This window comes from Nicotiana sylvestris, chromosome 9 (genome assembly GCF_000393655.2).
Source record: "Nicotiana sylvestris chromosome 9, ASM39365v2, whole genome shotgun sequence".
Taxonomy (NCBI): Eukaryota; Viridiplantae; Streptophyta; class Magnoliopsida; order Solanales; family Solanaceae; genus Nicotiana; species Nicotiana sylvestris.
In genome coordinates, this window is record NC_091065.1 from 2,253,859 (window position 1) to 2,279,731 (window position 25,873).

General features: G+C 38.7%; 1 protein-coding gene across 1 annotated transcript; it reads left to right on the top strand.

Moving 5' to 3' along the window:
- Positions 1-9,117: 9,117 nt before the first annotated feature.
- LOC138876950 (uncharacterized) lies at positions 9,118-12,689 on the top strand. Its single transcript, XM_070156225.1, has 3 exons — positions 9,118-9,784; positions 9,873-11,940; positions 12,032-12,689. Exons 1-3 carry the CDS (start codon positions 9,118-9,120, stop codon positions 12,687-12,689), a joined length of 3,393 nt encoding a protein of 1,130 aa, XP_070012326.1.
- The last annotated feature ends 13,184 nt before the right edge of the window (positions 12,690-25,873 follow it).

Genomic DNA, 25,873 nt, shown 5'->3' on the forward strand with positions numbered 1-25,873 from the left:
AAGACATAATCATAATCCCAAACTTCATTTTTTCTTCCAATGTTCTTTTCACAACATGAGTCTTACAAAATATGTACCTGGAAATGAGGGCAGAAGGGGTAAATTTCAGCAGTAGCAACAGTAACAAAATCAGCAGAAAGCGCCAAATAACTCAGCAGATTTGAGCAACAAATGGGACCCGTGAAACCCAGATACACAATAGCAGTATTTTTTTTAGAAATTTCAGATTTTTAACTAAACAATAGGATCACATAAATCCGAACAGATTCAATGAAAAACAATATTTCTGATTTTTGAGACTTAGGACAAGGCAGACTGAAAAAAAAAACTTTCAATTTCAAAACACAGAATCAGCTTCAATACTAGTTTCTGATGTAGAATTCTGTTTTACTATTTCTGCTTTCCTTTCTTTCTTTCTTCCTCTTATTTCAGATTTCTTTCTATATGGTTGTTCTGTTCTCTATCTCTCTCTTACAGGTCTGCCTTTTTTTTTCTTTTCAAAATCAGTCCCAACTCCTCTCTTATATAACTCATTCCCCTAATGCTGCCCGGACCCCTTCTTTCTTTTAAAATCAGAAAATCCCACTGAAATTCTGTTTTTATTACTTTAAGTTCCATTAAGTAAAACTTTTCCAGATTTTCAGCACTCCCATTACCCTTTGTTTCCCATCATATCATTAAGTAATAACCATTATCACTCCACTATCGGCACACTACTATTATCACATTACCCTACTGTTTCTATCCCAGAAATACCCTTGAAAATCCCTTAATATTACTGTTATTACTGCCCCAGACCAAAGACTGCCTAAACCTTAACAGATTTATCTGAATTAAACTATTTAGCAGCTAATAACCAATTCCTAAATCAAACAAACATTCTGTCCTTACAGACTATGCTAAATAGGGAAATGCAATAGTTAATGTACAAAAGCTAAATTCAGATTGAACACTGAACTTGCATACAAATATATTAACAAATAACAACTTAACAGAACAAAATTTGAATCAAAATTGAAGTTGGCATGAATGCAGGGGCATTGTCAGTATTGGCATTACCTGAAACTAACTGCCCAGAAATCAATATACACACAACATCCATTTGACGGACTCATTGATTTACAAACAAGCATGATTTAAAAGACTAATCAACTGACTATCTATAACAATTGTCAACAAACAATAGGTAAACAGATTGTTTCAATCAGTATTATCATAAACGGGAATCCATAATATAACTAATCGACGAACCTAATCGAGTCGATTACACACATTGTAAACAAACATAACATACAGAGACAAATGCCATTATTTGATCACAGGAACGGGTATGAGACAGAATCACAAAACTAAATAAACAAATATGAAAAGCACACAGGCTATTGAAACAGGCAACAATATACACATAAAATACAGAAAGAAATAAGAAAATACCTCTGAATCTTCAAATGAATACGGACCCAAGCTTAACTTTGAATTCGGACCTTTTTGAGGCTTAAACAGACTTTATTCGAAGTATTCTCAATTGAGAATACTTCGATTAAAGTCTCTTAGACCTCAATCCCTCACTTGAATTGAACAGATTCCATGACTGGAAATTTTTAGGGTTTCAAATTCTTCGATCTCAAATCCGAACATTTCTAGGTATATTCGAATCAAAGCAATGGTGTTCTAGGCACGAGGGGGGTGAGGTGGATAAATGGTGTGAGTTTGAGGTAGGTTGGGATAGGGTCAGGTTTCACTCGAATCTTCAAATGAAGATTCGAGCAATTCCAGGCGGATTCGAACCATGCCACTAACAGATCCGTGATGAGGATGGACAGGGGAGACTGTGGTGTTAATTTGGAGGCCATCGGTGAAGGTTGGTTTTTCAGACCAACCTTCAATCGAAGATTCGAGACTATGTGATCTGATTCGAAGGAAACTAATATTAGATCCGTAAAAAGGGGGTTGTGAGGAGTCGAGGGTATTTAGGAGGTGACCGGCGGCGTTGTTGCCGCCGAGTTTCAGGCAATGGGGAATTAGGGCGGCTAGGGTTAGGGGTGTGTTTCGGAGATGACGATGAACAGGAGAGGAGGGGGGGTGTTTAGTTAGGGGTCCGGGGTAGGGATTTGGATTTATATAGGATTGGGGTGGATGGATCAGGGCCGTCGGATTTGCCGAGATCAAAGGCCTGGATTAATTGGTATGAGAGGAACGGTGTCGTTTGAATTAAACTGGGGTATGGGTTGGCCCGAGTACTGGATCGGGTAGGGATCACGGGTTAGGTCAAAATCCTGGGAGCCCTTGGATCAGAAATAATGAACGGCCCCGATCTATTTCAACCATACGACGCCGTATGGTTTGCATTTGTAATTAAATGACCGGGCATCATCAAACGGCGTAGTATTTGCCATATACTACGTCGTTTGATGGTCTTTGGGTTGACTGACCTGGGCTGGGTAAAATGCATTGTTTTGGGCCTGAATTTTTTGTCAAATAAATGGCCCAGTCCGTTTTTCTTTACATTTTAATCAACTCTTTTCCTTTTCTAATTTTGTTCCTTAATTATTAAATTCCTAGTTTTAATTATAAAAACAAAATTACCCTTACAAAAAATATTAATTACCTTTTAACAATTATTAACACATAGACAAAACATTAATCACACAATGACATAATTAAATGACCAAAATAAGGTAATGCATATTTTTTGTGATTTTCTTTTAATTATCTTTTAAATGCATAATTAAATCCTAGATATGCATGCAACATGTATTTTTTGTTTTATTTATTATTATTTAACTATAACAAAGTAAACATTTACGGAAAAAACACAAATAATTAATAAACGCCACATAAATTCTAAAAACTGCATACTAAGAGAATTTTTGTTTTATTTTTTGATTTATTTTAGAGTAGTTTTCGTGAGGCAAAAATTACGTGCTCACAGCTGCCCCTCTTTGTGCGGAAACTCGAAGAGTTTTCGTGCAAAGATAAAGTGAGCGGATACGAGCGATTTTTGCCTGTTCGAATACTCCGTGGGAAGCATTTTTTGAAAGATTTGACCGAACCTCTGCTTCAAAGGTTTCCTACATATCCTTGGCTATAAAGGAATCAGGTCAATGTAGTTCGGGAAGTTTTGGGTAGCTGGGACTACCATGGGACTGTGATGCTACTGCTGTTTCGTGCTGCTTTTTACTGCTTGCTGACCTCCTTATTACCCCCTGCTTTAAAGGTAAAACAAAAGCTAAACTAGACTATGGTATATGAATTACAAGATCTTATCTAGATCATGCCCTTGCGTTTCTTGTTGTCTTGATGTCTCGGTGACTCTCGGGCATCTTTTGCTTCTGACTTGTTCCGCATTTCCTTTCATTGTGCCTCGTATTTCCTTTATTTGTTTGGGACTCTTGTTTTTTCTTGCTGGGGATTTGGTTGGACTCCTCTGCTTTATTGACTTTACGTGTGCTCCTTTCTCATATGGGCGGGCTTTTGACTTCAACCTGTAATGTCAAACTACATTGCCATTCTGTTCTTCAGGTGGGCGCCTGACTGCTGATCCTTCAATTGTATTCCCTTATTCTCCAGGTGGGTGCCTGACTGTTGATGCTTTAATTGTATTCCCTTATTCTCCAGGTGGACGCCTGATTGCCTTTTCGATTCTTCATCCTCATTCTCCAGGTGGACGCCTGATTTCTTCTTCAATTTTTCATCCTCATTCTCCAGGTGGACGCCTGATTTCTTCTTTAATTCTTCATCCTCATTCTCCAGGTGGACGCCTGATTTCTTCTTTAATTCTTCATCCTCATTCTCCAGGTGGACGCCTGATTTCTTCTTCAATTCTTCATCCTCATTCTTCAGGTGGACGCCTGATTTCTTCTTCAATTCTTCATCCTCATTCTCCAGGTGGACGCCTGATTTCTTCTTCAATTCTTCATCCTCATTCTCCAGGTGGATGCCTGACTTCTTCTTAAATTCTTCATCCTCATTCTCCAGGTGGACGCCTGATTTTCTTCTTTAATTCTTCATCCTCATTCTCCAGGTGGACGCCTGACTTCTTCTTAAATTTTTCATCCTCATTCTCCAGGTGGACGCCTGATTTCTTCTTTAATTCTTCATCCTCATTCTCCAGGTGGACACCTGACTTCTTCTTAAATTCTTCATCCTCATTCTCCAGGTGGACGCTTGATTTCTTTTTTAATTCTTCATCCTCATTCTCCAGGTGGACGCCTGATTTCTTCTTTAATTCTTCATCCTCATTCTCCAGGTGGACGCCTGATTTCTTCTTTAATTCTTCATCCTCATTATCCAGGTGGACGCCTGATTTCTTCTTTAATTCTTCATCCTCATTCTCCAGGTGGACGCCTGATTTCTTCTTTAATTCTTCATCCTCATTCTCCAGGTGGACGCCTGATTTCTTCTTTAATTCTTCATCCTCATTCTCCAGGTGGACGCCTGATTTCTTCTTTAATTCTTCATCCTCATTCTCCAGGTGGACGCCTGACTTCTTGCCGACGGTGGGGCTTCTCTTCGTCTTGTTTTGTTGCCTTGGAATGGTTGAAAAGACTGTTTTGTCCTTGTAATTGATCCTTAACTATAGGATCCCCAACTATATGTTTTCCTTCAAACCCTTTTAACCGTAATTGTAACACCCCAAAATTTTTACAATATTTGCATTCTTGATTGAGCATTTTTTTTAACGAGGAAATATTTTACTTTGCACTTCCTAAATGTGAAATGGTCAGTATATGAAAATTTCTTACTTAGGTTGTGTTAATATTGGCAAGGAAGTTCCATGGTGTTGCTATATGTAACACTTAATATTATTTTGACGAGTTGTTATTAAATATAGTATATAATTAAGTTTTGGGTTTCCAACCTTTTGTATTTATCTAAGAATATTTAGTAGTTGAGGAATCATTTTATTTCATATCTATCCGTAAGCTCCCTATTCTTCTACTCTTCCGAAACAAAAAAAGAAGAAGAAGAAATATCTACCTCTCTCTTTCTATCTCTATCTTTCTACTCTATCTCTCTATCTCTATCTCTCTCTATCTTTCTCCTCTGTAAGAACAATAAGCTGAAGGTTCATCAAAAAAAAACCATGGATTTCTACTAAATCAACACACAAAATTCGTTTTTGGTGAAGATCAAGTTGCTCCTCTTGGTAAGTTTCTATAACCCGTTTTTATACTAGATATCTACTAGTATTTTCTACATATCTTTTTGTAAAGAGCTCCGATTTAAGTGATCTAGGACTTTCTGGAAAGGTATTACATAAATCTACAACTCTTATGAAGGAATCAAAATCTAGTTTTGTTGTTATGTACCTGAAAAAGAGTTAGAAAGTACAGGGCAGGTGCTGTCCAAATTTTCAGTTCTTGAAATACTCCATGTACTGCTGTTAGTACATTTAGCATAACGTTTTGTTCAAAATTGATATGGTGGTGATTCAAGATGTTCTGAAACGGTAAGACATATATCTACAACTTTTATGAAGGCTATAAAGTCTAGTTTGTCCGTATAGATCTTCACAACGGAGTCACAACTTAGAACAGTGATACTGTCCAGAATTTCTGTTTCAAACGTTTTTGGGTAATTTTCACCAATATCATGTTTAGTTGACTTGTTAAATCACTGAACTTATTTAGATATTTGATTATGTATTTAAGGTATATAAACCCTTGAAAAAAATCAAAGGGGAAGTGTTTGAGGAAGTGGACAGATTTGGTTTGTTTACGGCGTAGACGATTCGAACGTCCCCAAGTTGTGATTGAACTGTTTTATGGTAAAATACCAAGGTTTGTGTATAAACTTGTACTCTTTTTGCTTGCTGGAAATATGTTGAAATAACCTGATATTTTGTTTTTATTGTCTTCAATTTATATTGTTATATTCGTATTATATTAAGTCTTGTCAGAAATTTGCTAAATCGCCCATTCGTACGGATTGTTTGATCATTTTGCATTCTTGTTGGGACTTTTTCCTTCTTGTGGCAGTGATTTGGTCACTCACTTGGCATGCCTCTTGATTCGGATCTTTTGCCATCTTGACTTTGGATTTGTAGTTCGTCTTGGATTATGGAACTTGTCCGTGTTAAGTACGAACTAGGAAGCCATTTTTAATATGGTTCTTGATTCTCTTGTCTATTGGGTTTTGACCCTACTTGATTTGGGGCTTCGGTCCATCTTGATATCTGATTATGCTTAGTGTGATGGCATGACGTACATATTGGGCGAAAAATGGATATTTGGTATACTCTCTTAAATTGATAGTATACACTTTCTAGACTCTTGAACATTGTTATTGATATTTGGAAACACTTCAAAGTTTGATATTGGTATGTTTGATATATTTGTTCACTTGTTTTAAATTATGTTAAATTGAGCTAACTATGACTGAAAAGGGGAATTGGAGAATTTAATGACTCCAAGCCTAAAGTTTATACACCACTAAGCTTTATGCTTAGCGATAGTTGTTTTCTATCGTAGGAAATGTTCGGGATGAAATCTGAAGATGGCCAGGGTGAATTAGTCTTTTGGAAGAACTTATGAAGATCACATTTGCATATGCCCCTTGGTTTTGCATAGTTTTGGGACGTATACATGATGTACATGATATACATATATATATATATATATATATATATATATATATATATATATATATATATATATATATATATATATATATATATATATATATATATATATATATATATATATATATATATATATATATATATATATATATATATATATATATATATATATATATATATATATATATATATATATATATATATATATATATATAAATCTTGTAACTTGAATTTGTAACCTACTTTATTGTATTAGGGCATTTTAATGACTCAGGTCTTGTAATATGCTGAATTTACACTTTGTCTTGTAAATATGTAGAAAAGGAGAAAACTAGTTTCCCTTTCTTTGTACCCGATAGTTTAAAATTTATGTATAATACAAACTTGCAGTGATTTTGAATGAGTGTATAAATTTGTTAGAAAGTTGTTTTAATCTCTTGATTGCTCAAGAAGGGTTATATCACCCTGTGTTAATATTTTGACATTGTATTTTATTTTAAATAAAATTACGGTGTATGTTAAAAAAAAGGTGATGTCCAGAGCTGTAACAACTATAGGGGCATCAAATTATTAAGTCATACCATCAAAGTTTGGGAGAGAGTGGTAGAAATGAGAGTGCGAAGGACAGTGTCTATTTCAGACAACCAGTTCGGGTTCATGCCGGGACGATCTACCACAGAAGCTATCCACCTTGTTAGGAGGATGGTGGAACAGTACAGAGATAAGAAGAAGGATCTCCACATGGTGTTTATTGATCTGGAGAAAGCATACGATAAGGTGCCTAGGAAGGTCTTGTAGAGCTGCTTAGAGGATAAAGGGGTCCCGAGTAACTATATTAGGGGGATTAAAGACATGTATGAGGGAGCTAAGACTCGGGTTAGGACAGTAGGAGGCGACTCTGAACACTTTCCAGTTGTTACGGGGTTGCACCAAGGGTCTGCACTCAGCCCATTCCTATTTGCCCTGGTGATGGATGCACTGACTCATCATATTCAAGGGGAGGTTCCATGGTGCATGCTATTTGCTGATGACATTATTCTAATTGACGAGACAAGAGGCGGCGTCAATGAGAGGCTAGAGATTTGGAGACATGCTCTTGAGTCTAAAGGTTTCAAGTTGAGTAGGACGAAGACGGAATACCTCGAGTGCAAATTTGGAGTTGAGCCGACGGAAGCGGGAGTTGAAGTGAGGCTTGACTCTCAAGTCATTCCCAAGAGAGGTAGTTTCAAGTACCTTGGATCGGTTATTCAGGGGATCGGGGAGATTGACGAGGATGTCACACACCGTATAGGGGTGGGGTGGATGAAGTGGAGGTTAGCGTCGGGAGTCTTGTGTGACAAGAAAGTGCCACCGTTACTAAAAGGTAAGTTTTATAGAGCAGTGGTTAGGCCTGCCATGTTGTATGGAACTGAATGTTGGCCGGTAAAGAACTCACACATCCAGAAGATGAAAGTAGCAGAGATGAGGATGTTGAGGTGGATGTGCGGGCATACAAGGATGGATAAGATTAGGAATGAAGATATTCGAGAGAAGGTGGGTGTGGCCCCCATGGAGGACAAGATGCGGGAAGTAAGACTCAGATGGTTCGGGCACATTCAGAGGAGGAGCACTGATGCACCGGTGAGGAGGTGTGAGCGACTGGCTGTAGTGGGCACGCGGAGAGGTAGAGGAAGACCTAAGAAGTATTGGGGAGAGGTGATCAGACAGGACATGGCGCGACTTAGGATTACTGAGGACATGGCCCTTGATAGGGAATTATGGAGGTCGAGCATTAAGGTTGTAGGTTAGGGGAGAGTGTGAATATTTCTACAGCACAATAGAGGGAGACTATCCAGTTAGGAGTTAGACTAGGAATGTCATTGGTCGTCTATTGATGCAGGGCTTTCCCTCTAGTTGTACTTATACTTGCCACCTATTTCGTATTTCGTATTTTGTATCCTGTATTTCATATTTCATATCTCTTATATATTGTTGTTGTTATTGTTGTTATTTTTATTACGCATTTTTATGGTACTAATATATCGTCTCCTATTGTTTTTTTGAGCCGAGGGTCTCCTGGAAACAGCCTCTCTACCCTTCGGGGTAGGGGTAAGGTCTGCGTACATATTACCCTCCCCAGACCCCACTTGTGGGATTATACTGGGTCGTTGTTGTTGTTGTTGTGTTGTTAAAAAAAATATATTGCACTTTGAACCTTTTCGCATGGGCCTATTTCCGCTACTAAATTAATTTGGATATTTTTATTAATATCTCTTTTAATATTTTGTAAGTAGGGAATTATATTTGTTTCTTATGTAGTAGCCTCCCAAAGGGGTTGCTACAAGTTTTGGTATTAGAGCCACGGCTTGTGATTCTAGGATTTGTTTTGTTGTGATAGTACGTAATATTTGTTGTTATTTTTTTTTTTTGAAAATGACTTGGAGTTTATAAATTTTTGCATACTTGTTTAATTTAATTTATTGGATTCTGTGTGCACGTGCATCATGTACATGTCCCTAATGCAGTGTGATCTTATCTTTTATAGGAATTTTAATATGGCCTCTTCTTCGAATAGAGCTGTTAAATCCGTTGATGAAAGTCAGGCTCAGCATAATGTCATGCCTCACCTTCAGGGAGAAAATGAGGAACCCTTGCCTGACCTAAATCATCCGCGTGTTAGTGGAAATGAAGTGGGCAGTAATCCAAGAGCAATAAGTCATAATACTCCATTTATGACTCCTCCATTCCAGCAAATGGCTGAGTTCTTTCGTCACTTGGCTGGGACAAGGTCAGAACCTAGTGAAATGAATTTTGAGAAGATAAGAAAAATGGGCGGAGTTGAATTTGAAGGCACTACAGATCCCACGGTAGCTGAACAATGGCTCGAGCGCATGGAGAGGGTCTTTGAACAATTGGAGTGTACTAATGCTTCCAAATTTAAGTATGCTATCTCTCTTTTACAAAAAGACGCCTATGATTGGTGGGTAAGTGTGCCAAATGCAAAAGCAAAACCTCCGGTGCTGACTTGGGATGACTTTGTGAAATTATTTCGTGCAAAATATGTTCCCCCTGTCTATTGTGATGCTAAAAAGAAAGAGTTTTTGAATTTAAGACAAGGAAGTATGTCTATTGCAGAATATCAACAAAACTTTCTCAGGCTTTCTCGCTATGCTAAAGGTATTATTGATGGTGAAAGAGACAAGTGCAGAAGATTTGAAGAAGGTTTGAATGGTTACATTCGAAAATCAGTGGCAATCTTACAACTTGATGATTTTTCCAAGCTGATTTCAGCTGCTCTTACTTGGGAAAGAATTGACAAAGGAAGAAGCTAGTAGGAGAGAAAACAGGTTTAGGAAGGGTAATTCAGATTATGGCGGTCCATCCAAAAAGGGAAAGTTTGATTATTCCAAGACTGAGAGTACACATAAATCATTACATCATAAGCAGAATAAGTCGAATTATTCTACTGCCAGTACTCCAAGTTATGGCCAAGGCAAAACTCATACCCCTACTTGTGCACAGTGCGGGAAGAATCATTATGGTGCCTGTAGACGAGCTTCCGATGCTTGCTTTAATTGTGGAAGTATGGATCATAAAGTGAAGGATTGTCCTAATCCTAATCCTTTTTCGTATTCACATACAGAGGGATCAGTTCAAAAGCCTGTCACTACTCATTCTCAAGCTAATAGCAGTACTAGACCTCGAAATATGCAAGCAACGGGTTCGAGTGGAGCTAATCAGGATGGTGGGTCAAGGGCTACTGCACGAGTTTATGCTATGAGACAGAAGAATGACCAGGATGGCCCAGACGTGGTTGCTGGTAAATTTCACTTATTTGGCATATCTGTTGTTACACTATTTGATCCTGGATCTTCGCACTCTTATGTTTGCTCATTACTTGCATTTCCTGATACTGTTAAATCTGGGAGACTTGAATTTGATGTGCTAGTCACGAGTCCATTAGGTCATCAGGCTGTTGTTAACAGGATTTACCGAGATTGTTCATTCATGATTCAAAATCCGGTCTTCCCTGACGACTTGCTTGAAATGCCTTTCCAAGACTATGATGTTATTTTTGGCATGGATTGGCTCCATAGGCACCACGCAGTGGTTGATTGTAGGTTGAAGCAAGTGACATTTAGCACTCCTGCACATTCACACATAGTAGTTCAAGGAGAAAGATCATTGACATCTAATATTATTTCAGCGGTCTTGGCAAGGAAAATGATTTGTCAAGGTTGTGATGCCTATCTTGCTCATATAGTCGATACACCATTGGGGAGTCCAAGTTTTAAGGACATACCAACTGTGTGCGACTTTCCTGATGTATTTCCTGATGATCTTCCTGGGTTGCCTCCAGAAAGGGAGATTGAATTTCCTATAAATCTTGTCCCGGGAACTACCCCTATTTCTATCGCTCCTTATAGAATGGCTCCAGCTGAATTAAAAGAGTTGAAGGCTCAATTGCAAGAACTTCTTGAGAAAGGTTTCATCCGTCCCAGTATTTCACCTTGGGGAGCTCCTGTTTTATTTGTGAAAAAGAAAGATGGCACTCTTAGGCTTTGCATTGATTACCGACAGCTGAACAAGGTAACAATCAAGAACAAATACCCACTGCCTAGAATCGATGACTTGTTTGACCAACTGAAGGGTGCCAGCTTATTCTCAAAAATTGACTTGAGGTCTGGATATTATCAGTTGCGTGTGAGGGAGCAAGATGTTCCTAAAACTGCTTTTAGGACCAGGTATGGCCATTATGAATTTTTGGTAATGCCATTTGGTTTAACAAATGCTCCTGCCGCATTTATGGATCTAATGAACCGTATATTCAAGCCTTATCTCGATCAATTTGTGGTAGTGTTTATTGATGACATTTTAGTCTATTCCAAGAATAGAGAAGATCATGATAAGCATATCCGAATTGTGATGCAAATTCTGAAAGAGAGACAACTCTACGCTAAGCTTTCCAAATGTGAATTTTGGCTGAATGAAGTGGCTTTTTTAGGGCACATTGTATCATCTGAAGGTGTGAAGGTTGATCCTAGTAAGATTCAAGCTATTGTTGATTGGAAACTCCCTAAAACTCCAACTGAGATAAGAAGTTTCTTGGGTTTAGCAGGATACTGCAGAAGGTTTGTGAAGGGCTTCTCTATTATAGCTTCTCCTTTAACCAAACTTTTGGGGAAAGATACTAAGTTTGTATGGGATGACAAGTGTCAAGAGAGCTTTGAAAAGCTCAAATCCTTGTTGACACAAGCTCCAATACTTTCTTTGCCAGCTGAAGGAAAAGATTATGTGGTATACAGTGATGCATCTCATCGTGGCTTGGGTTGTATTTTGATGCAAGAAGGGAAAGTAATTGCTTATGCCTCTCAAAAGTTGAAATCACATGAGTTAAATTATCCCACTCACGATCTTGAACTTGCTGCCATTGTTTTTGCCTTAAATTTGGAGGCATTACTTCTACAGAGAGAAGTGTCACATATTTACTGATCACAAGAGTTTGAATTACTTGGGTACACAAAAAGAGTTAAACTTGAGACAACGTAGATGGATTGAACTCATCAAAGATTATGATTGCACGATTGATTATCATCCTGGTAAAGCCAATGTGGTTGCAGATGCGTTGAGTCGCAATTCCCTTGCAAGTTTAACTCTAAGTCATTTGCCTTTGCTTCTTGAATTAAGAGCCATGAATGTTTGCCTTTCATTTAATTCTAATGGTTCTATCATTGCTAATTTGCAAGTCAAGCCAGTCTTACTTGAGCAAGTCCAAGAAGCACATAAGTTAGATGAGAAGCTGGTGAAATGGGCTGAAGAAGTCCAAAATGGAAGAGAATCAAATTTTTCATTAAGGAAAGATGGTACCTTATTTTATAAAAATAGGTTGTGTGTTCCTAATGATGATGAATTGAGAAAGCAGATCTTAATTGAAGCACATAGTTCACCTTATGCAATGCATCCTGGAGGTACTAAAATGTATCGGACCATTAAGGAACACTATTGGTGGAGTGGTATGAAGAAAGACATTGCAGAGTTCATTTTTAAATGCTTGGTATGTCAACAAATAAAAGCCGAACATCAAGTCCCAGCTGGTTTACTGCAACCTTTGTCAATACTTGAATGAAAATCGGAAAGGATAACAATGGACTTTGTTTCTGGACTTCCACGTACTCAAAGAAATCATGATGCGATTTGGGTCATTGTAGATAGACTAACTAAGAGTGCTCATTTCTTGGCATTCAGAATGGACTACTCACTGGAACGTTTAGCAGAATTGTACATTAATGAGATTGTGAAGCTGCATGGAATCCCTGTTTCTATTGTGTCTGATAGAGATCCGAGGTTTACATCCAGATTTTGGTCTAGTCTGCAAGAAACTTTGGGTTCCAGGTTGAATTTTAGCACCGTTTTCCATCCACAAACAGACGGCCAGTCTGAAAGGGTAATACAAATCTTGGAGGATATGCTTCGAGCCTGCATTATTGAGTTTAAGGGTAGCTGGGACAAACATTTGGCCCTAATAGAATTTGCTTACAATAATAGCTACCAATCAAGCATAGGCATGCCTCCTTATGAAGCTTTATATGGGAGAAAATGTAGAACGCCTCTTTGTTGGAATGAGGTTGGTGAAAGAAAATTTGTGGGTCCTGAGATTGTGCAACAAACTGAAGATAAGGTAAAAATCATCAAGGATCGTTTGAAAATTTCTTCAGACAGACAAAAGTCCTATGCTGATCTTAAAAGGCGTGAAATTGAGCATTAGGTGGGCGATAAGGTATTTTTAAAGGTATCTCCATGGAAGAAGATTATGAGATTTGGCCAAAAAGGTAAACTTAGTCCTCGATTTATTGGACCTTATGAAATACTTGAAAGAATTGGTCCGGTTGCATATAAGCTAGCTTTGCCACCTGAATTAGGTAAGATCCACAACATCTTTCATGTTTCTATGCTTCGAAAATACCGCTCAGATCCATCTCATATTCTTCCTATTGAGTCTATTGAGGTTAATCTTGATTTGACATATGAAGAAGAACCAATTCAAATCTTAGCGCGGGAGATAAAAGAGCTTAGAAAAAAGAGAATCCCATTAGTGAAGGTTCTTTGGAGAAATCATTCAGGCAAAGAAGCTACCTGGGAGCGAGAAGAGGATATGCGAGTTCAATATCCACATTTGTTTCGGGACTAGTACAAGGTAAATTTCGAGACGAAATTTTTTTTAGGGAGAGAAAGTTGTAACACCCCAAAATTTTTACAATATTTGCATTCTTGATTGAGCATTTTTTTTAACGAGGAAATATTTTACTTTGCACTTCCTAAATGTGAAATGGTCAGTATATGAAAATTTCTTACTTAGGTTGTGTTAATATTGGCAAGGAAGTTCCATGGTGTTGCTATATGTAACACTTAATATTATTTTGACGAGTTGTTATTAAATATAGTATATAATTAAGTTTTGGGTTTCCAACCTTTTGTATTTATACAAGAATATTTATTAGTTGAGGAATCATTTTATTTCATATCTATCCGTAAGCTCCCTATTCTTCTACTCTTCCGAAACAAAAAAAAAAAAAAGAAGAAATATCTACCTCTCTCTTTCTATCTCTATCTTTCTACTATATCTCTCTATCTCTATCTCTCTCTATCTTTCTCCTCTGTAAGAACAAGAAGCTGAAGGTTCATAAAAAAAACCCATGGATTTCTACTAAATCAACACACAAAATTCGTTTTTGGTGAAGATCAAGTTGCTCCTCTTGGTAAGTTTCTATAACCCGTTTTTATACTAGACATCTACTAGTAGTTTCTATATATCCTTTTGTACAGAGCTCCGATTTAACTGATCTAGAACTTTATGGAAAGGTATTTCATAAATCTACAACTCTTATGAAGGAATCAAAATCTAGTTTTGTTGTTATGTACCTGAAAAAGAGTCAGAAAGTACAGGGCAGGTGCTGTCCAGATTTTCAGTTCTTGAAATACTCCATGTACTGCTGTTAGTAACTTTAGCATAACTTTTTGTTCAAAATTGATATGGTGGTGATTCAAGATGTTCTGAAATGGTAATACATAGATATATAATTTTATGAAGACTATAAAGTCTAGTTTGTCCGTATATATCTTCAAAACTGAGTCAAAACTTAGAATAGTGATATTGTCCAGAATTTCTGTTTCAAACGTTTTTGGGTAATTTTCACCAATATCATGTTTAGTTGACTTGTTAAATCACTGAACTTATTTAGATATTTGATTATGTATTTAAGGTATATAAACCCTTGAAAAAAACATCAAAGGAGAAGTGTTTGAGGAAGTGGACAGATTTGGTTTGTTTACGGCGTAGACGATTCGAACGTCCCCAAGTTGTGATTGAACTGTTTTATGGTAAAACACCAAGGTTTGTGTATAAACTTGTACTCTTTTTGCTTGCTGGAAATATGTTGAAATAACCTGATATTTTGTTTTTATTGTCTTCAATTTATATTGTTATATTCGTATTATATTAAGTCTTGTCAGAAATTTGCTAAATCGCCCATTCGTACGGATTATTCGATCATTTTGTATTCTTGTTGGGACTTTGTCCTTCTTGTGGCAATGATTTGGTCACTCACTTGGCATGCCTCTTGATTCGGATCTTTTGCCATCTTGACTTTGGATTTGTAGTTCGTCTTGGATTATGGTACTTGTCCGTGTTAAGTACGAACTAGGAAGCCATTTTTAATATGGTTCTTGATTCTCTTGTCTATTGGGTTTTGACCCTACTTGATTTGGGGCTTCGGTCCATCTTGGTATCTGATTATGCTTAGTGTGATGACATGACGTACATATTAGGCGAAAAATAGATGTTTGGTATACTTCCTTAAATTGATAGTATACACTTTCTAGACTCTTGAGCATTGTTATTGATATTTGGAAACACTTCAAAGTTTGATATTGGTATGTTTGATATATTTGTTCACTTGTTTTAAATTATGTTAAATTGAGCTAACTATGACTGAAAATGGGAATTGGAGAATTTAATGACTCCAAACCTAAAGTTTATACACCACTAAGCTTTATGCTTAGCGATAGTTGTTTTCTATCGTAGGAAATGTTCGGGATGAAATCTGAAGATGGCCAGGGTGAATTAGTCTTTTGGAAGAACTTATGAAGATCACATTTGCATATGCCCCTTGGTTTTGCATAGTTTTGGGACGTATACATGATGTACAGGATATACAGAATATATATATATATATATATATATATATATATATGTCACACTTATGTTATTTGGAGGCTTGTTGGTTTTTAAAGACCAAAAAAATCTTGTAACTTGAATTTGTAACCTACTTTATTGTATTAGGGTATTTTAATGACTGAGGTCTTGTAATATGCTGAATTTACACTTTGTCTTGTAAATATGTAGAAAAGGAGAAAACTAGTTTCCCTTTCTTTGTACCCGATAGTTTAAAATTTATGTATAATACAAACTTGCAGTGATTTTGAATGAGTGTATAAATTTGTTAGAAAGTTGTTTTAATCTCTTGATTGCTCAAGAAGGGTTATATCACCATGTGTTAATATTTTGACATTGTATTTTATTTTAAATAAAATTATGGTGTATGTTAAAAAAATATATTGCACTTTGAACCTTTTCGCATGGGCCTATTTCCGCTACTAAATTACTTTGGATATTTTTTATTAATATCTCTTTTAATATTTTGTAAGTAGGGAATTAGATTTGTTTCTTATGTAGTAGCCTCCCAAAGGGGTTGCTACAGTAATCATATGTCTCTCCTGACATTGCTGATCCACTTTTGATTCCACTTTTCTTACGCCCATATCTTATTTTTTTATCCTATTACCTCCTGCCCATCATGGCCGTATTTTTGTCCTATGCAACCTTGAATTTTGGTAGTATACCTTGACATTCCTTCTTATTTGTTTGGAACAAAACTCATCTCAAAAGCTTTAGAAGAGTAAGATTATTAGTGACGAAAACATGATGATTTCGACAATCTAAAAAAAAGAAAAATCCAAATTTGGATGACTGTTGGAGAAGGAATAAAGGACTTATCTGATTGGAGTTACTGGCACCAATGATCATGGTATGCATTTTGGATTAATCAACCCAGTCTTTTAATCAATCTCTTTCAATTGTTTTATCTCGCTTTCCCAAAATTTCCATAACCCAACTTCACTTTTTTTTTTCTTTTTACAGACCTGTTTGACTTGCAATATCTTAAAGAGTTTTCACCGACAAACCTTCCTCATTTGTTCATTTCTTAATTCCTTTTCGCCTTATGGTGCCTGCGAAGGTTTTCACCAATAAGACTCTCTCATTTTACTTTCTCTCAACTTCCGTCGTCTCATGGTGCCCATGTGGGTTTTCACCTATAAGACTCTCTCATTTTTACTTTCTTTTCTTCCGTCGTCTCATGGTGCCTGTATGGGTTTTCACCTATAAGACTCTCTCATTTTTACTTTCTTTTCTTGTTTGGACAAGAATGTTATGAACCATTTTTATTTGCTCGACTCGGCATTTTTCTAAGATTGATCGAAAGGTCTTTTTTGGTATGTGGTTGGAATCAAAAGTTAAACAATTTTGATATGGGTTTAAAATTACAACTCTTGGAATCTTTTCTTATTACCAATACAATTCCTGCCCCTGTTTCTTGATTGGGGTCTCTTGATGTTTCTTTTTGTGCATATCGTGCACCCTATGACTGAGCCGTGAGGCGCCTACGTATCCTTCTTTGAGGAATCAGGTCAAACGTAGTTCACTCCAATAATAGTGATTTTCTATTTTTCTCCTTTTTTTTAAATTATATTTTTCATATTTGATTTTCATTGATTCCAAGAGAGGGTAGGAAAGAAACAAATGTGGCTCAAAGGGGAAGCAAAGGGTATAGTGTTTGGATAGCAGAATAAATTGCCTTTGTCATTCCAATCTTCGAAATAATGCCAAATACAAACATTCAAAAAGTTATGCATAATATCTCTTTACCGCGTCAGAATTGATAGCCATGTCTATGCATTTTCCTTCAATATCTGTTAAACATAATGCACCATTGGATAATACTCTGGTCACGATGAATGGTCCTTGCCAATTCGGGGCAAATTTGCCTTTTGCCTCAACCTGATGTGGAAGAATACGTTTCAGCACATGTTGACCCACTTCAAACTTCCGGGGACGCACCTTTTTGTTGTATGCTCTTGCTATTCTTCTTTGATACAATTGGCCATGACATACTGCGGCCAATCGTTTTTCATCAATCAAGTTTAACTGTTCCAGACGGGTTTTGACCTATTCATTATCATCAACCTTAGCTTCGGCGATGATCCGAAGGGAAGGAATTTCAACTTCTGCAGGAATTACTGCCCCAGTGCCATATACCAACAAATAAGGAGTTGCTCCTACTGAAGTGCGAACAGTAGTGCGATATCCCAATAACGCAAATGGTAATTTTTTGTGCCATTGTCTTGAACCTTCTACCATTTTCCGAAGTATCTTCTTTATGTTTTTGTTGGCTGCCTCGACTGCTCCATTCGCCTTGGGCCGATATGGGGTAGAGTTGCGATGTGTAATCTTAAACTGTTGACATACTTCCTTCATTAAGTTACTGTTAAGATTAGCACCGTTATCTGTGATGATCACCTTTGGGATTCCGAATCGACATATGATATTTGAGTGGACAAAATCGACCACAGCTTTCTTGGTCACTGATTTGAATGTTTTGGCCTCAACCCATTTGGTAAAATAATCAATGGCTACCAGAATGAACCTGTGCCCATTGGATGCTGCCGGCTCAATTGGTCCAATCACATCCATGCCCCAGGCAACGAAGGGCCATGGTGCCGACATTGTGTGCAACTCGGATGGTGGAGAATGAATCAAATCTCCGTGTATCTAGCATTGATGACACTTGCGCACAAAACTGATACAATCTCGCTCCATGGTAAGCCAATAGTAACCAGCTCGGAGGATTTTCTTTGACAACACATATCCGCTCATGTGGGGTCCGCAAACTCACGAATGTACTTCAGACATGACAGCCGTAGCTTGTCGGGCATCTATGCATCTTAATAATCCAAGGTCTGGTGTTCTTTTATACAAAACTCCTCCGCTTTAGAAAAATCCATTTGCCAATCGCCTAATGGTTCTCTTTTGATCCCCTGTGGCTTGTGCTGGATATATCCCCATTCTGATATACTCCTTGATGTCGTGGAACCACGGTTCACCGTCAAATTCCTCTTCAACCATATTGCAGTAAGCGTGCTGATCGTGGACTTGAATATGTAGTGGATCCACATAAGCTTTGTCCGGATGGTGCAACATTGATGCCAGGGTAGCCAATGCATCGGCAACCTCATTATGGATCCTTGGAATATGCCGGAACTCCACTGATTGAAACCGCTGACAAAGATCATGTAGACATTGTCGGTATGGTATGAGCTTCAAGTCTCGGGTTTCCCATTCTCCTTGAATTTGATGTACCAGAAGATCCGAATCTCCCATGACTAAGATTTCCTGGATACCCATGTCTGCGGCTAGCCTTAACCCCAAAATACAAGCTTCATATTCAGCCATATTATTGGTGCAATAAAATCGTAGTTGAGCCGTAACAGGATAGTGATGCCCTGTTTCAGAAATGATTACAGCTCCTATCCCGACTCCTTTCATGTTAGCGGCCCCATCAAAGAAAAGTTTCCAGCCAGGTTTTTCAATTTGCTCCATCTCAGCGATATGCATTATTTCTTCATCGGGAAAATAGGTTTTCAACGGCTCGTACTCCTCGTCGACCGGGTTTTCAGCTAAATGATCAGCCAGTGCTTGGGCTTTCATTGCAGTTCGAGTCACATAGATGATGTCAAATTCTGTGAGCAATATTTGCCACTTTGCAAGTCTTCCCGTTGGCATAGGCTTTTGAAAAATATATTTCAACGGATCCAGACGCGAAATGAGGTAAGTAGTGTAGGATGACAAATAGTGTTTCAATTTCTGAGCTACCCAAGTTAGGGCGCAACATGTCTTCTCCAGATGAGTATACTTAACCTCATAAGCTGTGAATTTCTTGCTAAGGTAGTAGATGGCCTGTTCTTTTCTGCCGGTGAGGTCATGTTGCCCCAATACACAACCAAATGAATTTTCCAAGACCGTCAAGTAAAGAATCAGAGGTCTTCCTGGCTCTGGCGGGACCAACACGGGTGGGTTCGACAGGTATCCTTTTATCTTATCAAACGCCTCTTGACACTCATCGGTCCATTTGACCGCAACATCCTTTTTCAACAATTTGAAAATAGGCTCACAGGTTGTCGTAAGCTGAGCAATAAACCTGCTGATGTAATTCAACCTCCCCAACAAACTCATTACTTCAGTTTTGTTCCTTGGAGGTGGCAATTCTTGGATGGCTTTGATTTTTGATGGGTCTAACTCGATGCCTCGCCGACTGACTATGAATCCCAGCAACTTTCCAGATGGAACTCCAAATGCGCATTTGGCAGGGTTAAGCTTGAGGTTGTACCTGCGAAGTCTTAAGAAGAATTTCCTCAAATCCCCAACATGGTTGTCCTGATGCTTTGATTTTATGATCACATCATCCACGTATACCTCAATCTCTTTGTGTATCATATCATGAAATACTGTGGTCATTGCTCTCATGTAAGTTGCCCCAGCATTCTTTAAATCGAATGGCATTACCCGGTAGCAATAAGTTCCCCATGGTGTGATGAATGCCGTCTTTTCTGCATCTTCTTAATCCATTAGAATTTGATGATACCCGGCATAACAATACACGAAAGATCCTATCTCATGCTTGGCACAATTATCGATCAAAATATGGATATTGGGTAATGGGAAATTATCCTTCGGACTTACTTTGTTGAGATTGCGGTAGTCGACGCATACTCTAATTTTGCCGTCTTTCTTTGGTACAGGAACGATATTAGCTAACCAAACAGGATATCGAGTGACTCTAATGACCTTTGCTTCCAACTGTTTGGTGATTTCTTCCTTAATTCTCACACTCATATCAGGCTTGAATTTTCTCAGCCTCTGCTTGAAAGGAGGCACCATTGGATCGGTGGGCAATTTGTGAACCACTAAATCAGTGCTCAAGCCCGGCATGTCGTCATATGACCATGCAAAAACATCTTTGAATTCTATGAGTGCTTTAATTAACTCTTCTCGGATCCTTGGTTCGAGATGGACGCTTATTTTAGTTTCCCGGATATTATTCGTGTCCCCTATATTGATGTCTTAGGTATCACTCAGGTTAGGTTTGGTTTTTTCCTCAAAGTGAATTAACTCTTTACTAATCTCTTCAAAAGCCTCATCTTCATCATATTCTGATTCATAATCACAATATATTTCTTGAATTATTATTTCGGAACCAGATTGATTTTTAAGACTGGGCTGAGGATTCCTCATGCATGCCATATCACTAGAGCCAGCGTAAAAAGAACTGTACAGAAAAAGAAGAAAAGGAAAAGAAAACTATCAGGAATGATAATGAAAAAGGAAACTGTATTTTATTGGATGATGAAAGATAACAAGGTTTGCACACTTCAAACAAACTGTAAGATAAGCATTGGGATTACAACCCTGAGGTAACCCAAACAAACTGAAAGAAAATCAAAATAAACTACCAAGACTCCTTTCGAATGGGGAGAGGAGTGGCTTTCCAATTATTAAGCTTTGTTTCTGGCCCAACGAATTGAACTTCTGCGTTGCTACAACCTTCCCCGCTTTCCACCATATTCACATCGTCAAACAATTTCTCGAATCTTTCAATTAATTCCTCCTCAGGATTGACCAGGGATTTAGGAATTGTTGTTATCGGGCGATTTTTAGCACCGGTCTTGACAAAAGACTTTAATAGATGTGGGAATGGTTTTGGAAGAACCCATGCCTTTTGTTTCAACTTTCTGGCCTTTCTCACGTTGGTGACAGTGGGTATGAATCCCAAACCAAATGTTCCCCAGTTCTCGGGGAGAGATACTGGTTGTATAATTCCTTGCAAAGATGAGCCCAGACCTTTGACGGGTATAAAACCATTTTTTAACATTTCATAGGCTACCATGACTGATGCAGAGGTTATCTTTGGATTCGGAAGGTACTTCCCCTCTGGAATTTTCTCTACCGACACTGTATCGGACACTTGGTATACCCATGGTCCCTGGTCATTTTCTATTCCCTCGACCGGTACAATGGCACTGCTGTGAGCATTTAAACTTTCTTCCCCATGCACAACTATTTCTTGATGATCCCATTCAAACTTGACCGCCTGGTGTAGTGTTGACGGGACTGCTTTAGCAGCATGGATCCATGGTCGACCCAACAACAAATTATAAGAAACAGTTATGTCCAGTACTTGAAACTCCATCGTGAATTCAACTGGCCCTATTGTCAGTTCCAACAATATGTCGCCAAATGAATCTCTACTTCTACCGTCAAACCCCCGTACGCAAATGCTATTCTTCTGGATCCTCTCCTCTTTGATTTTCAATTTGCTTAAAGTGGAGAGAAGGCAGATGTTTGCACTTGACCTGTTGTCAACCAATACCCAGGTTACTACGGAGTTTTCGCATTTCACGGTGAGGTAAAGAGCTCTGTTGTGCTTAGTCCCTTCCACAGGAAATTCATCATCAGAAAATGTAATTCTGTTCGCCTCAAAGATTCTGTTGGCTATTCTTCCCAAATGATTTACAGAGATTTTATCGGGAACGTGAGCCTCATTCAGGATTTTCATCAAAGCCAGACGGTGCTCCTCTGAATGGATCAGTAATGACAATAATGAAATTTGAGCGGGCGTCTTCTTCAGTTGATCCACAACAGAATAGTCATGGAGCTTCATTTTTCTTAAAAACTCTTCCGCTTCTTCTTCCGTCACAGCTCTCTTTATTGGTGTTGGATTATTTTTAGTTTTTCTTAACTCTTCGGGAGTAAAACATCTTCCCGAACGAGTCAAGCCTTGCACCTCACAGACTTCTTCCTTGACTTCTTTTCCCTTGTACATTACAGTCACCCGTTCATAGTTCCATGGAATGGCCTTGTTGTTGATCACTGGTAGCTGGGTCACAGGTTTGATAATAACCCAATCTATACGGACTCCTTCCACGACTACAATGGGTTTGCTGGCAATCCCTGGTACTACCACTTTCAGCCTTTCTTGCTTTGTGGCAACTTTGATCGAAGATCCCTTCTCGACTACCATAGATGGTTCATCACCATTACTGTTCTGCTTAGGTACCGGCTTCTCCTCTGTTAACTGCTTATCTGGCTTGGCTTCATGAGACCTGATCATCATGACAGTTTGTGACGACTTCTTTGTCTCCCCATCAACCTGTACTATTTCTATCATATTAGCCTCCTGATGGGCTGGCATTGGATTTCTGTTGATATTGGGAGCTTCGGGGGTTTGAACCTCGATTTTATTAGTATCAATCAGCTCTTGTATTGCATTTTTTAAATGCCAGCATTTTTCCGTATCATGGCCTGGTGTACCGGAACAATACTCACAGCTAATGGTGTAGTCCAGATTCTTTGGAGGAGGATTGGGTAGCTTGGATTGTATTGGTCTTAGCATGTCCAGCTGTCTCAGCCTGTGGAACAGACTAGTGTAGGACTCTCCCAATGGAGTGTAGGTTTTCTTTTTCTGCCCCCTTTCACCCCTGAATACTGGACTAGGTCTGAAACCTGGTCCGGAGTGGGCTCGCAGATAAGGGTAGGTATTTGGTATGACAGGAGCACGCCAATTAGCGTGAGCAGGTGGATGATTGTATGCTTGTGCATGGTTGATGGAAAAATGAGGTTCCGAAGGGTGATAGTAGTGTTGAGGTGAATTGTGATGGCGAGTTGATTGGTGAGGTCGATGTTGATTATAGTAAGGAGGTGAACCTCTGGATCCCGACCAAGTTCCTGAATCAACTACCGCTGCTTCCTCCCTCTTCTTTCTTCCGATTCCTCCTACCCCGCCTTGAATAGTTTGAGTAGTCGCCTTAATAGCCGAATAGCTCATGATTTTATTTGTCTTGAGGCCTTCTTCCACCATACTTCCCATCTTCACTACTTCGTTGAATGATTTTCCTACCGCTGAAACCAAATGGGCATAGTAAGTTGGTTCCAAGGCTTGAAGGAAGTAGTCTACCATTTCACTCTCTTTCATAGGAGGATCCACTCTTGCTGCCTGTTCTCTCCACCGGAAGCCATACTCTCTGAAACTTTCATTGTGTTTTTTCTCAAATTTTGTCAAAGATAGTCGATCTGGGATGATTTCCAGATTGTATTGGAAATGGTATGCAAATGCCTGTGCCAGGTCATCCCAGGTGTACCATCTCCCATGGTCCTGGCGTGTATACCACTCCAAAGCTGATCCGCTTAAACTTTGACTGAAGTAAGCCATCAATAATTCGTCCTTTCCCCCAGCTCCTCGCATCTTGCTGCAGAAACCCCTTAAGTGGGCTACTGGGTCGCCGTGCCCATTGTATAGGTCAAATTTAGGCATCTTGAAGCCAACTGGTAATTGTACATTTGGGAACAAGCACAAATCCTTGTATGCTACACTGACTTGCCCACCTAACCCTCGCATGTCTCGGAACGATTGTTCTAGGCTTTTGACCTTCCTGAACATCTCTTCTTGTTCAGCATTTTTGGCTGGCTTGTCAATTTCGGTTGGGAGGTCAAAACGAGGAGTAGTTGAATGGATTTCAGAGGCTTTGAGGGTGGGTTCCGGGGGTAATATTGGTTGTCCTGGGCCTGGAATGTAGGCTCACTAGGAGATTTGTGGAGTGTAGCTGTGGGAGGTGTCACAAAGACAGAAGTTACAGGTGGAGGAGGGTACGGAACTGGTTTAGGAGGGGGAGATTGCGGTGTCTGAGAGGTGGTGCCTCGGTAGTGTTGGTAGATGGGGAAATTTGGGGATAATTCAGTGGTAATATTATCCTGAGTTTGGGTCATTGATGGAGCAGGGTTAGTTGGGTAAGATGGGGGTAACTGTCCTGTAGACCAGGCTTGGTACATCTCAGCCATTTGCTGCTTGAGTTTAAACATCTCTTCTTTCATTTTCCCGACATCCATCTCCTCTAGCTCAATACCTGTGTCAACATCTGGGATAGACATACTTTCGGGTATTGGTCCTTTTGATCTCGTGTGATAATGATAATATGCCAGTATACTCTTTAGAGAAACTAACTGCTTGAATTCTGGAAATGAGCAAACTTGTTAGTTTTGAGAGTTTAACACATATATAATTACACGTTGAGATGCAATGCTCCTAGACAAATAACCCATTTCTATTATGCATTTGCTCGGCTGCTTGTGTCATCCCAGCTTTTCTTGGTCTTTTATTGTTGTTCACTCTTATTTTATTTTATTTTCTTATATATATATTTTTTATTGTGGTCGAATCTTATAGAGATTGCCTACGTATCATGCCCCCACATGAATCAGACCTTGCGTAGTTCGGACGTAAGGCAAACATTTTTATTTATTCTTGAAAATAATACAAAGATGGAACAGACATTACATTTGAAAACCTTATAAGAAAATGGTCTGAAACACACACACACCCAAATCAAAATAAAAGACACAACTCTTAACATCTCTCATCATGCTCCACTTTCCACTTTTGTTGTCAATCATTGGATTATCTGCTCAATGTGGGGCTTGACCTGGATGACCTCCCAGCGTACGATACATCCTTTCTAACTCCATTGCCAGATGACGGGCAAAAATAGGTGCATGTTCTATAAACCTTTCATAATCCATCCATTGGCAGTTCACATAACTTTGAGAGGTGTAAACCGCTAAATCATGGATTTGTGCCCTGAAATCTTGGAGACGTTGGTCTTGGTTTTGCAGTTGCTATTGGCGAGTGGTGGCTATATCTCTGATACAATCCTCACGATCTAAAGCTGACTCTAACTGAGCTCGGAGTCTGGCCAGATCAAGTCTTGCCTGTGCCCTTTCTCTGTCGATGTCCGCATGTTGATGTTCTCTGTTGTATCTTCTCGCCTCTTCCAGTTGTGTACGAAGTTGGTCTTCTAAACGTATCCAATGGTCTTTTTCCTTCTTGAATTGTGCCCTGTCTTCTTCGGATTGCCTTACTTGGCGTTCCTTATTAGATCTGGCTTCTTCGTTTAATTGTTGGATTCTTTCTTTAGCTTTGCTCAATGCCCTTTCGTTTTTTGCAAGAATGGAATCATAATCTTGCATTCTTTCAAAAATATTGGCGATGGTTTTTTGATCCTTCCAACTCCTCATTGGTGTTACAGAAGCTTTTTTCATTTTTTGAAATCGAGCGTGAAGATTTTCATTCTCACAAGCTAGACTCT

Coding starts and splice junctions, on each gene's coding strand:
- LOC138876950 (XM_070156225.1), top strand. CDS start 9,118: ATGGCCTCTTCTTCGAATAGAGCTGTTAAATCCGTTGATGAAAGTCAG. Junction 9,785..9,872: donor GTGCAGAAGATTTGAAGAAG/GTTTGAATGGTT, acceptor TACTTGGGAAAG/AATTGACAAAGGAAGAAGCT. Junction 11,941..12,031: donor ATTGCTTATGCCTCTCAAAA/GTTGAAATCACA, acceptor TTACTTCTACAG/AGAGAAGTGTCACATATTTA.